The following is a 14,190-nucleotide window of genomic DNA, read 5'->3' on the forward strand; positions in this document are numbered from 1 at the left end:
ACAATTTAAAATTTGTCACACTATTTTGTATAGTTTAATATGAGATAGCGGTTGATAAATTGGTACTATTATTATTAGGTTGTCAACTAGTGCTTATGGATGTGTACCTAATTATTATTCTACATTGCAAGATTTATATATATATACATATATATATATATATATATATATATATATATATATATATATATATATATATATATATATATATATTTCCCAAAGAAGAGGCTAAGTAATCTAAGTTTAGATAATAGATACAATTCAAATACAAATACTCACAGCAAGAACGGGCGACAACAGTAATGAGTGTTTGGTCCCTTTAGATTTCTTTGAATATAAGAGTTGTAAAATTTAATCAAACATCATTACGTAATTGCGACTTGCTGAATTCCAATTGCGACTTAGTAAATCGTATTAATTAATTGGACTTGTAAGTCACATTAATTAATTGTGACTTATAAATTGCATTAACTAATGGTGCTCGGGGCTTAGCTAGAAGCTTAAATACGGGTTCGGTCAAACCCTCTTATAATCGTCGTTCTAAAATTTAAAAGTTTAAACTTTGGCTTTGCCTTTGATTGTGAATTATAAATTGCATTAGGTAATTGTGACTTATAAGGTCCATTACTAAGTCCAAATTATAAATCATATTATAATGACGACTGAAAGCTGTTTGGATTAGCTTTTAAGCTGGTCGAATAAGCTTTTTAAAATATTTACAGTTTTTTTAAGCGTTTGACAAAGTTAAAAATTGTTTTAGATAAATTAAAAACTGCTTAAAAAAAGACAAAAACTAACCTGGCTTAGCTTAAAGCCAATCCGATGGGTTCTTATAAATTACATTGTGTTTTGTTGCTTATATTATCGAATGTGTTCTTCCCGAGGGCTTGTTTGGTAGGAGGGATAAGAAATAATTAATCCCGAAACTAAATTTAAGAAGAGTTTATCCCATGTTTGGTTGGTAGAAAATTACGATATTATTAATTCTGGGATTTGTTATCTCGAGATTATAGTATTTTTTTTTATCCACCATGGCAAGATAAAATAACTAATCTCGGAATAATTAATCTCTGGATAATTTCTTTCCAACCAAATGACCCCTAAGTATCTTGATAACTTAGATTATGAGTTTTAAAAGTTTTCATCTTTTTTTCTAAAATTTTGTATCCAGTCAAATTATTTCGTTTAAATTAGAACGAAGGGAGTATCTAAGAGCACGTATGGACATAGATTTTTTTTCAAAAAATTTTACTTTTTTCGAAACCCGTGTTTGGCCATAAAATTTTTATTTTTTTTTACTTCATGATTAATTTTGTTTTTTTTCGAAAATTTGAAACACTCTAAAAAGCTGTTTTTCAAAAAATTTCACTTAGATCACTTACAAACTTCAAAAAAACCCAAAATTATATTTATATCCAAACATAACTTTAATTTTTAAATACCATTTTCACTTGAAATTTTGTTTAACTTTTTTTTTTGTTTGAAATTTTACGATTTTTAGGTCCAAACGCGCGCTAAAAAAGTTACAAAGTACAAATTGACCAAAAAAATAAATAAAAAAATAAAAATTGCTCAACTAACTAAAAAGATAGTGGCATTTGGTACTTATACTGACAAAACCTTAAAAAAAATTATACTTTCTTTAGTTATTACCAAAATCAGATCAAAATCTTTCCCTAAATCTCTGAAACTTCTATACCTCAAATTTGATCTTCATCTTTGTCTCTTTCTAGTTTCTCCCCCATTTCTGTAAAATTTTTTGCACCCCAATATATAACCTTTTTCTTTTTCACTTTACACAAAATTTTGGTCATGACTTTTTGTTCTGTATTTTTGTTACTATTCTTGATTCTATTATTTTCAAGCTTTGAACAATCAGTTTCAATATCAAGTGGATCTCAACGTGTGATTCTTCGATCAATCATAAATGAAAATAGCAAAGATGGTGATTTTGCTATTGATTTAAATGCCACCAACTTTGATTCTGTTCTTAAGGAAACTCCTGCACCTTTTGCCATTGTTGAATTCTTTGCTCACTGGTCAGTTCATATATATAAAAAAACAATTTTATGTTTTTTTGTTCTTTTTGGGTTTTTTGAGAATTAAATGTTTCTTGGAGGAACCATGTTGTTTGGTAGAGACAAAGTAAAATAAATAAATAATTAAATTTTTTTTTTCAGGTTTGTTTAGTAAATGGGATTTTATAGACGAGTTATTTGTACTCTTGGGGTTATGACTGAAATTTGATGGCCCATTTTAGATTTTTTTTTTTTTGCTGTACTATTGATTTAATGTAAAAATAACATATTTTTCTATAGCAAATTTTGGGATGTACATATTGCAGGTAGTTTGTATATAAATAGTCTTTGCTCTGAGAAACTTCTTTATTTGTTTCTGTTGCTTGGTATAGTTTATAGGTTTTGAGGGGAATACAAAGATTGTAGCTTTTATTTATTTATTTTTAATTAGATCAAAGATTACAGTTTTTTTTTTTTTTTTTATAAAATCAAAGATTGTAGCTTTTTGATTTGAAGGCAGCCTTGGCGTAACCGGTAAAGTTGCTGTCATGTGACCAGGAGGTCACGGGTTCGAGCCGTGTAAACAAACTCTTGTAAAAAATGCAGTCTAAGACTGCGTACAATAGACCCTTGTGGTCCGGCCCTCTCCCGAACCCCGCACATAGCGGGAGCTTAGTGCACCGGGCTGCCTTTTTTGTAGCTTTTTGATTTCTTTTTTGATCAGTAAGAATACAGAGATTGTTTTAAAATAAAAATACAGAGATTGTAGCTTTGGTAATCTGGAGGGTTTGGATTGACTAAAAAAACTTACTTTGTTGGTCTAAAGGAAGTATGTGCTGGTTGGTAAAATCTTTCATTATGGTTAAATTTCAATCAACTGCCTCAACTAGGAGGTCACGGGTTCGAGCCGTGGAAACAACCTCTTTTAGAAATGCAGGGTAAGGCTGCGTATAATAGACCCTTGTGGTCCGGCCCTTCCCTGGACCCCGCACATAGCGAGAGCTTATAATTGTGCACCGGGCTGCCCTTCATATACTTGGTTATGTTCTTTTTATTTCACCAAACTAAGAGTTGAAGGTAATTCACTGGTTATCGCAACTGTTGGTTTGATGTTCTATTTATTTCTTGGTTATGTAACATTCTTTGGTCAACTTGTTCTGCAATGAAGTACTAAGCTAGTAGAAAAGATAAACGAATTCAGCGGTCTGCATGTTGTTTGTCTTGGTATAGGCAAGACGTAAAACTTTACCTTTACTTGCGTTTTTTCTTTGTAGTCTTCGACTGACTGATTGTAATGCTGTCAAAGTCTATGCTCATATTTCAGTATTTTGAGTTCCTATTTGTAAGCCATGTGATTCTTACTTGAAGCACTGTCTATCCCAAAAATGCTCATATTTCATAGTCTTGCAGGTGTCCCGCTTGTAGAAATTATAAGGTATTACCTCTATCCCAAAACTGATGATCAGATTCATATTACAAGAGTCAGACTTTGACAAGTTTCAATGTAGATTTGAACATTAGGTCTTATATTTATAAAGTAATACCCATATAGTTGGTACTTCTTGTTGCCACTGCTTCTTTCCGTCTTGAGGGTCTATCGGAAACAGCCTCTCTACCCTGGGGTAGTGGTAAGGCTGCGTACATCCTACCCTTCCTAGACCCCACTTGTGGGCATCCACTGGGTTTGTTGTTGTTGAATACCCATAGACTAATAAATGCATAAAGATACTAACAAAACAGATAAAAACCGAACACTTGAGAAGTTAAAAGAAGAAAAAATTCAGACGGATAAAAATCAAATGACGATGAAGTCATGTTTCCAAATGGTAAGTGGGTAAAATGGGATAGGATGAGTAGTTTTTTGTTGTAATGTTTCTCATAGAAGTAGCAATAATTTTGCAGCCACAATATGAAAAAGTTGCAAGACTCTTCAACGGGGCAGATGCTAGTCATCCAGGAATCATATTAATGACAAGGGTAGATTGTGCATCGACGGTATTGCTCTATGCTTTCTTTATGCTTCTAGAAAAATGCTCTATATTATAGATAATCTTCTTCTTTTACTTGATATGTTATTCTACGCCATCAGGAAGCATATTGATATCTTTTCCATTTTTCTGATGATTTCCTGCGTTAATGAAAACTGTTCGTCTTTGCTTAGGTCTTTATGGTTTCAAAATTGTTTCGTATCATATGTATAACCATGAGTTATGCTCTTTCACACTCTACTTAACCTAACTGATTTATTCCCATCACTTTTCACCTTTTTGGCAGCACAGATAAATTCTAAGCTTTGTGACAAGTTCTCCGTGGATCGGTACCCGATGCTTTTTTGGGGACCTCCTAAGAAGTTTGTTAGTGGTGGTTGGGTTCCAAAACAAGGAAAGAGTGAAATAATTCCGATTGAAAGTGGACGAACTGCTGATGTCTTGCTTGGCTGGATCAACAAACAACTGGGAAGGTATAAATGATTGTTTTTTTATAGTTTCTTTCCTTTATTCTTAAAAATAATGAAGGTAACATATGCTGTTAAGTAGTCGATGGGAGAGCCTATGGGGTTTTTTTCCGTTTGGCTTTTAAAGGATAAAGTTGTAAAGTTCAAAACTATAACAGTTGCTTTTAAATTTGTTGTAACTGGACTTCACTTTGGGACTATGTTGCATGGACTTTCTAAAATATTGCCGCACCCATGTCGGATCCTCCAAAGGTGCTCTACTTTTGGAGGATCCGACATGCACCTGGCAATATTTTCGGAGAGTCCGAGCAACATAGCTTTGGGGCAACTAGAAAGGGAATGTGAGCATTCTGTGTAGGTGGAGTAATTAGGAAGTGATAGGGAGACTTGGACGGGCTTTGTGTATGATGAACTGTGTGACAACAAAGATCCCTGCATCATCAAAGTTGACATAATGTTTGGTCTTCTCGCCTTTTACATGAATTCGAAAACCTTGAATTACACAGAGCTCTTGTAATTTCCACCGCTAAACGACACTATAGGCTGATGTCCTGTGTGAATTTCAGTTGGATCTTGAAATTAAAAGAAAAATAATAGTCTCAACTTCTAAACTACCTGGCGAACATGTACACTGGTAAAATTACTCATAATATCTAGTGACTTAATATCAATGTAATGGAAGTTGAAGTTCTCCCTATTGCAGAATGCAAATGTGCAGTGTATTCTATCACAGGCTATTGCTCATGTTACCATTCATTTTGCACTACTGCATAATAAGATGCTCCACTTAAAAATTATTCTCTGATCTGTCTTTGACTAGCTTCTGCATTCTTCTTTCCTTAACTTTGAACTCTCAGCTCATACGGTTTGGATGATGGAAAATACGAGAACGAGCATCTTCAGACAAACACTTCGGATCCTGGCCAGGTTACTAGAGCATGACTTTGGATTCTTACATAAACGAAATTTAAGCTGCCTCTTATATACTTCTTCTTACTTCTGCAAAATTTTGCTTGTGAAGATTGCCAAAGCTATCTATGATGTTGAGGAGGCAACATCTACTGCCTTTAGTATTATTTTAGACCACAAGGTAAGGGATAAATCCTCTGTCTTTGTTAGATCAATAATTTATGTGCGACCAACTTATTTTTTAAGTTGTTAGTCCTCAATCCGTGCAGATGATTAAACCAGAAACTCGGGCATCACTTATAAAGTTTCTTCAGCTTTTGGTTGCTCATCACCCTTCTAGGAGGTTTTCTCCTATTCTTCGGTGCTTTTCTGCATTATTGTAGGCTTTTAGCAATAACCGTGTTTCCCTTACATGTGGAGTTGTATACTTATACTAGGTGCCGGAAGGGGAGTGCAGATGTACTTGTTAACTTTGATGATCTGTGTCCATCATCTACGATGTTGGTTAACAATGAGGAAGCTGAAAGTTGTAGCAAAAATGGCGTGCTGGAAAATTACCAGATTTGTGGTAAAGAGGTTCCTCGCGGATATTGGGTAGGTTACACAAGTTAGCTTCTTCACTGTATATTCTTAAAGTAACACTTCCCCTTGCCCCACACCGAAGTGCTTGGCTATCGATGCAAAATGTTTCTCCGGAACCATATTAAATAAGATTTTTTTTCTCGGAAGTTACTCGTGTTGGAAGATTTGTACTTCAAAAACTAAATGAAAATTGCTGCCAATTAGAACAAAGCTTGCTCAGGGACTATAGTTTTCACTACTTTGGTGAAGTTTGTAAAACACTTGAGTTAATAAATGCCGTCTATATCTCGTATTATTAGATTGAAAGAGATTCTGTATTTTATTTTGTATAGTGCAACTAAAGCTGTTCAAATTTGTTTTCCACTGCAGATGTATTGTCGTGGCAGCAAGAATGATACTAGAGGTTTTAGGTAATTAATCATTCATGTAGTCTCTTCTTCATAAGTATTACAAATTTCGTGATCGTATATTCACTAAAAACTGTACCAAAAAAATATGCACAGGCAAATAGAGGGATTGATTCCTGCGCATGCTTATATACGTTACTGTTTGTCACTCGTTAAGATGCTTTTTTAGATTTCTGATAACTTTCTTCTGCTTATTTCCACCATCTTTTGTCTTTCCATAGCTAATTTGATAACTAGCACGACATAAAACAGGTCAATCAAAGAGAAAGGCTGAAGTTTGATTGTTTAGTGATAATATGCTTCTATTAACATAATACATTCACAACTTTAAAAGAGTTGTTGTATAGATAAAATTAGCTCTAGCGGTTTCCTTAGCCACATGACGTTTATTTCTTTTGCAGTTGCGGTTTGTGGATTTTGTTACATTCACTCTCCGTAAGAGTGGAGGACGGAGAAAGCAACATGGCATTTAGAAGTACTTGTGATTTTATACACAACTTTTTCGTCTGTGAGGAGTGTAGGCAACACTTTTACGAAATGTGCTCAAGGTAAAAAATGTTGAACTTTTTGTTTCTCAACTTATTCTGTCCGATCATTACCTTTTGCTATCTGCTAATCCAAGTCAGGCAATGGTAACTGTTCTGTTCAAATATTCCTAATTTTCAGCGTGTCTACTCCATTCAAGAAAGCACGTGATTTTGCCCTCTGGCTGTGGCGTGCTCACAACAAGGTCAACGAAAGACTAATAAAAGAAGAAGCGTCCCTTGGAACTGGCGATCCTGAATTCCCAAAAGCTATTTGGCCTCCAAAACAGCAATGTTCATCGTGTTACCTCAGCCCGAGCAAGACGAGTAAGGAAAATAGTAAGATCGATTGGGATGAGAACGAGGTCTTTAAGTTTTTGGTCAGTTACTATGGGAAAGAACTAGTAACTCTCTATAAGGAAAGTGAACAGCGAGGTAGTGGTCAGACCGAAAAAATAGTTGCCGAAGAGTTGGTAGCCTCGACAAATGCAGTTGTGGTTCCAGTGGGAGCTGCATTGGCTATTGCAGTTGCGAGCTGTGCATTCGGAGCGCTTGCATACATCTGGCGCTCACGACAAAAGAATCGGAAGTATAAATATATATACTCTTTAAAGAATATATGATTACATTGTAGGTATAACATATAATTGATATGTAGGATAGAGATAGAGGAGTTTCTACTTATGGTAGGTTGATATTCTTATCTTTCTTTCTCTTACCGGATCATTTCAGGCCACGAAGAAGCTGGAACTGAGTTTGTTAAACGCGACAGATGCGCACATCGCTGTAATTATAGTTGACAAACAAGTCAAATGAGGCTTTATAGAGAACAAGTTGAGAGGATTGTATTGTATCACATGTGCTGGAAATTCATGTGCTTCTTTCCTTTGCCTATTTTTCCTAGACTGGGTTTAAGGTGTAGATGAGGAAGAGATTATCCGAGAACCTGCATTTAAGTTGCTCTGATATGGGTGCGGGTGTTTCACACGGGTGCGGATCTAGAGATCGGATGCTTTGAGATGGAAATTTTAAGATTCGGGGATATAGATCCTAGAACCGACATGGGTGCGGGGATCCGGGTGCGGATCTAGAGGTCGGATGCTTTGAGATGGAAATTTAAGATTCGGGGATATGGATCCTAGAACCGACACGGGTGCGGGGATCCGGCTAAAAATAATTCAAAAATAAAAATATCTCTATGTCACACCTCCTTTTTACCCGCGCCCCAAGGGCGCAGAGGGAGTTTTTCCAATTAAAGGACAATCAAAACGAGATTCGTTTATTTAATTCAGAGTCACCACTTGGGAGATTTATGGTGTCCCAAGTCACCGATTTAATCTGAATCGAGGAAAAGAATGACTCTGTTAACAGTCCGCGAACCAGAAATCCGGATAAGGAATTCTGTTAACCTGGGAGAAGGTGTTAGGCATTCCCAAGTTCCGTGGTTCTAGCACGATCGCTCCACTGTCATATTTAGCTTAAATATCTGTTTTTTATACGATTATGAACTTATGTGCAAACTTTAACTTTTAGCTGCTTTTATTATTATTAATTTTTTTTTATTTTTTTTTATTTTTTTTAAGAATGTGAACATCGTTCAAAAAACATGTCTTTGAATTGCGTCACATGAAATGCACCCGCAATCCGGAACACAATTTTATTCAATGTTTTGGGATTTGGATTTGGGTCACATGAAATGCACACCTGGGTTTAAGAAGGTAAGATTATTAAAATGCGTGCCTAAAACGACTAGCGCGTGGTTATTTTGGAAAAAAGCCGTGAATTTCGCTAAGCAACCGATTCCGAGTTCTAAGTAATTAATACATACATTTGTGAGGACCCCGCAATCTATACGTTTTACTAGGCGAAAGTTCATCTCATTTTATTTTTTAAATGGACAATCCTGAAATGACTACATTTTTTCTATTAAAATTAGTCTTCTAAAATAAAGAAAGAAAATCCTAATTAATTACGAGCTTAAAAAAATAAGAAAAAACGTAACATACTACTTGCCAGATTAAGACAAATATTAATGGAAAGGAATTTTATTAAAAAAAAAATTCGAAATTGTGAATAAAATACTAAATTCGCCAACTAACATTCAAAAGAAATCAATTATAGCTAGATTAAAAGCTCGTGTTGTTATAAATAAATAAAAAATTATTGGAATTAATTATTCACAACCATTTGAAACTAGATTTAACCATAATTACTAAAGCTTATTAGATAGTTTATTAAACTTAAACGTTGATTCATCTTGCTCAAGCTCGCATCTAATGGATTAATGTTCTTAACCTTGCTACGTTGAGTCACACATTAAAAGCATCAAGCCTGCTGATTCTACGAAATTATTGGTCTAATATTTGCGGATCTTAGTTATTAACAAGATTCAAAGATTAAAAAAAAAAACTAAAATTGCTTTTATTCCAATATTTGCAAATTCAAATCTAGATTTTTACTAACCCTTCCCCCTCCAAAATTAAATCAGTTTCCCATATTGACTATTTACCATTTTTGATTTGAATGCGATCTCAAACTAAAAAATTAACAAAAAGCTGAATAATACTTATGATGTTCATACTAACACCCATCTGATAGTTCCGCAATTTAACGCTTCACATTATACATAATTCTACCATTCATATAATATGCAACACATAATGTATATCTAACTAAAAATACGAATATTCTATAATTAGCAGCATAAATCTTCTGGCCATTTCATTTCAGCTTCAATGCATATGTCAAAATGATTCATACATGGTGTTTGAATACAAGGAAAGGAAGAATAGGATCAGCAAAATAGTATGTAATGCAGCAACAGCAACAAATAACCAGCAATATCCAACAAACGGAACACCCCGTGACAGATTTGAAAACCGCACAAAATTCAGCAATAACCAGTGAAGTAGTAGCAAATAACCAATTAAACTCGAGAAATAAACCACATGAAAATCCAAAAAGCACCAATAATAATCAACGGGCAATAACAAAGTGAACTTTTTTTTTTTTTAATTGAAGACCAGTTAATGTTTAACCCTTAATTCTCTTTTAATGTTCAGAAAATTCTTTCTTTTAAACTCTCTTCAAATTTGAATCCCTAAAAATCCTTTAATACTTTCGAATTTTTCTCTCTCTATTTTCAGTTCTTCCCCCCTTTTAAATTCTGTCCAAGTCCCCTCTATTTATTACCATCTTTCAGCATTTTTAAAATTAAAACCCACTATCTTTCACTCATCCCCCTTTTAATCTCACTACCTAATGTTTTGCCCCCCACTACATTAAACAAATACATTATCCCCTCCATTATATCTTGTCCCCCATGCCTACATTAAACAATTATATTATTCCCCCACTACATTATGTCTTGTCCTCCACCATGTACTATTTTATTATTATTAAAATATTATTTAATCTTAATGGACAGAGCACTCAAAATAAATAATTGTTCAGATTTTTAATTCCAAAAATACCCCTCTGACCTTACTGAAATTACCATTTTAACCCTGCAAATACTACAATTTATCAATCTACCCCGTCAACTATAACCAATTCACCTAATCAATTCTAACCAAAATATAGCAGCTATAACCAATTCCTAATCAGATTTTATGAACAAACTCAAACTATATGATGAACAACAAAGAAAACTGGAATTATTTTGACTGAACAATATTTTTTAACAACAAACTTATTTTCAGATTCAACAACAATAACAAACAAATATATTCAAATCATTGAGCTCAAATTCAAATTAAACTTAAACAAAATAAATAAACAGATTCAAATCACTAAACTCAAATAATCAATTGATCTTCAACTTAAATCCAACAAAATTACAACAAAGATGCATGATTCAAACTAAATCAAAAAATTAAAAACCAAAACATAAACTCACATTAAATCACTGGATTAAAAATGAACTTCAAACAAAAAATGAGTACGAATTAAATCTATATTAAACAACAAAGATGACAGATTCAAATGATTTAAACTAACACTTTTCTATATTAAAACTAAATCCTTTTAAATTAATAAAACCAAACTGAAGAAATAATTAATTGAACTTCAACTTAAATCTAACAACATTATAATTAAACTAACAATTTCTACATAAAAATAAACAAGAACAAATGAAACAATCTTGAAGAAATAATCAAGAAACGATAAACACGAACAAAAACAAGAATCAAACATCTACTGATTTAAGATCCGAGAATATCAAAACAAACTATGGACATAAATGAAACTTAAACCCACTAACCGGATCGGAACGACGACGAACTCGAATGAAAACAAATCTGCCCGGAAACAATTATCCCACCAAAATAACTTGACGCCGAAGACGACCACGAACGGATGATCGAAGAAGATGGTCGTTTGATGTCGTTTGAAGACAAAACAGTGGCGTCGAGGAGGCGGTGAAGCAGTCATGCTGGGCAGTCCGTGGTCGTCCATGGTTGGACGTAGCAGAAGGCAGCATTAGCGAGCTGCAGCTCGTCCATGGCTGGACGTAGCAAGAGCAAGCAGCAGCAGCGACGGGCATAGCAGGAGCGGAGCAGCAGCATCAATGGTCAGCAGCAGTGGCGGAGCAGCAGCAGCGACGGGCTGGCTTGGTGGAGCTGAGTTTCGACGAAGGTTTTCCGGCGACGTGACGACGACGAAGAAGGTGAAGCCTGGCAGCTCGCGCAATGGCTGCTGGAGCTTGACGAAGAAGAAAAGGCAACAGCCATGGCGACACAGTAGGGTCGTTTGGTCGAAGACGAGGGCTGTGTAAGTGTGTGTGTGTGTTGCTATGTGTGTGTGTTGTGGGTGTGTGTGTGTTGTTGTGGGTGTGTGTGTGTGTGTGTGGAGATGGTAAAGGGGAAGGAGACGGAAGGGCAGGGGGGCTTGTCCGTGGCTGCGCGATGGAGAGGAGGGTAGTCATTGATGGGGAGCTTGGTGCTTGGAGAGGAAGAAGAGAGGGGAGGGGGGCGGGTAGTTTAGGTTTTGTTTTAGGGTTTGTTCAAGAATGAAAATAGAAAGGGTGGGATGAGGTTTTGGGTTATGGACTGGGTCGACCCGGTTTGAAATGGATCGGGTCGTAGGGGAATGTTGGGTATCCTTGGGCTTGTGGTTTAAAATTGAAGAAGAAGCCCAATCCGATTTTCGTCTATTTTTTGTTCTCTTTTCTTTCACTTATTGATAAAACTAAAATGTATGAAATTAAATTATAAAAACCAAAATTATCTTAAAATACTAATTAACTTCTAATAATAATTATCACCCAAAATTAAACATCAATAAAATCAAATCACACAATTTGGACATTATGCTAAAAATGCAAAAGATGCCTATTTTTGTAATTTTTTCATTTTGTAAAACAAACTTAATTACTCCTAATTGTAGAATTACATATTAAATGCAAATGTGACATATTTTTATATTTTTATTAATTTAACAAATAAACATGCACAGACAAAATATAAATAATTATCCAAAAGTGCCACGAAAATTCAAACATTGCACACAAAGGAAAATTATTTTTATTTTAAATTTTTGGGAGTAATTCTCATATAGGGCAAAAATCACGTGCTCACAGCTGCCCCTCTTTGTCCGGAAGCACGAAGGGTTTTCGCGCAAAGATAAAGTGAGCGGATACGAGCGATTTTTTGCCCGTTGGAATACTCCGTGTGAAACATTGTTTGAAAGATTTGACCGAACCTTTGCTTCAGAGGTTTCCTACATATCCTGGGCTAAACAGGAATCAGGTCAATGTAGTTCGGGAAGTTTTGGTAGCTGTGACTACCATGAGACTGCAATTTGTTGTTACTGTTGTTGCATGCTGTTACTACTACTTACCGATCTCCTTATTACATCGTGCTTAAAAGAAAAATCAAGAAGCTAGGCTAGATTACGGATTACAAGATCCCATTTATCTTCCATTTGTTCTTGATGCCCTGCTTTCTTGTCGGCTTGCGTCTATTCCGGTGCTTCTTTCTTCCGAGAACTGACGGGGATGACACCGGTCTCTTGCTTTCCTGAACACCAGTTTGCATCATTTTGTTCTGTCCGCTTGAGGATGTGGCTTCCTGCATTATGCTGTGGATCTTTTGTTGTAACCTTCTGCCTTTCGGTGGGTTACGGATTTCCAGACCTGAAATGCAAAGACTGAAAAATATTCCCTCGTTATACAGGTGGGCGCCTAATGCTAAGACATGAAAAGTATTCCCTCGTTATACAGGTGGGCGCCTAATGCTAAGACATGAAAAGTATTCCCTCGTTATACAGGTGGGTGCCTAATTGGTAAAGACATGAAATGTATTCCCTTGTTATACAGGTGGGCGCCTAATTGGTAAAGACATGAAATGTATTCCCTTGTTATACAGGTGGGCGCCTAATTGGTAAAGACATGAAATGTATTCCCTTGTTATACAGGTGGGCGCCTAATTGGTAAAGACATGAAATGTATTCCCTTGTTATACAGGTGGGCGCCTAATTGGTAAAGACATGAAATGTATTCCCTTGTTATACAGGTGGGCGCCTAATTGGTAAAGACATGAAATGTATTCCCTTGTTATACATGTGGGCGCCTAATTGGTAAACACATGAAATGTATTCCCTTGTTATACAGGTGGGCGCCTAATGGGTAAAGACATGAAAGTATTCCCTTGTTATACAGGTGGGTGCCTATTTGGTAAATAATAACTTGAATTGGTTTCCTCGATTCTCCGAGAAAATTTCCAACTGTGGTAGAAAATTTTCTGCCCCAGTGCTGGCGATCTTTCTTATGGCGTGTCTTTCGGCCATCATCAACACTTTATTTTCCTGTTCAAATCAAAGAAAATTTAGTTAGTTTTTAAAATATGGCGAGTGGTCATGTCACTCCTGATGGGGGATGATTGTTCCCTTCCCCTTATTCCTGTTTGGCGTTCCCAAAACTTGTTGGGGATGATGTTATTCGCTGGGGATAACCTTTTGCTGGGGATGGTTTTTCCATTTATCCCTTCTTCGTTCTGTATCTCAAACCTACTGGGGGTTATTTTGCTGAAGATGAATTTTCCTTTCCTCCCTTCCCACTCTGTGTTGTCCAACTACCTCGGAACTTTGGTCGATAATCGGTCGGAGTTCTGCTGGGGATTCTCTTGGAACTTAGCCCACAATTTCTTCAACATGCTGTTTTTCTGGTTCTTCCCCGTACTTTCCTTGCCATTTTAGACCAATATTATTCGGCCTTGCAACCAACGTCTTTTGTCTTATTGCCTTGTCTCTGGTCTGTCCTCTTCACATTTTGCATTGTACCATTTTGGCAACTG

At 35.6% G+C, this 14,190-nt stretch overlaps 1 protein-coding gene across 4 annotated transcripts; it reads left to right on the plus strand.

The window, feature by feature from the left end:
- Positions 1-1,633: 1,633 nt before the first annotated feature.
- On the plus strand, positions 1,634-7,778 carry LOC107811058 (sulfhydryl oxidase 2-like). 4 transcript variants are annotated; one of them, XM_016635909.2, is made up of 12 exons: positions 1,634-2,039; positions 3,429-3,453; positions 3,921-4,013; positions 4,298-4,479; positions 5,331-5,400; positions 5,495-5,563; positions 5,652-5,725; positions 5,820-5,976; positions 6,334-6,374; positions 6,773-6,919; positions 7,038-7,484; positions 7,628-7,778. In XM_016635909.2, the coding sequence occupies exons 1-12, from the start codon at positions 1,813-1,815 to the stop codon at positions 7,647-7,649; spliced, it is 1,554 nt and encodes a 517-aa protein (XP_016491395.1). In that variant the 5' UTR covers positions 1,634-1,812; the 3' UTR covers positions 7,650-7,778. The 4 variants fall into 4 exon arrangements, with proteins under 4 accessions (XP_016491395.1, XP_016491394.1, XP_075096775.1 ...); XM_016635908.2 differs by lacking the exon at positions 7,628-7,778 and having other exon boundaries at positions 7,038-7,568; XM_075240674.1 differs by lacking the exons at positions 3,429-3,453; positions 7,628-7,778 and having other exon boundaries at positions 1,634-2,043; positions 3,907-4,013; positions 7,038-7,566.
- The last annotated feature ends 6,412 nt before the right edge of the window (positions 7,779-14,190 follow it).

Source organism: Nicotiana tabacum, chromosome 20 (genome assembly GCF_000715075.1).
Source record: "Nicotiana tabacum cultivar K326 chromosome 20, ASM71507v2, whole genome shotgun sequence".
Classification (NCBI taxonomy): Eukaryota; Viridiplantae; Streptophyta; class Magnoliopsida; order Solanales; family Solanaceae; genus Nicotiana; species Nicotiana tabacum.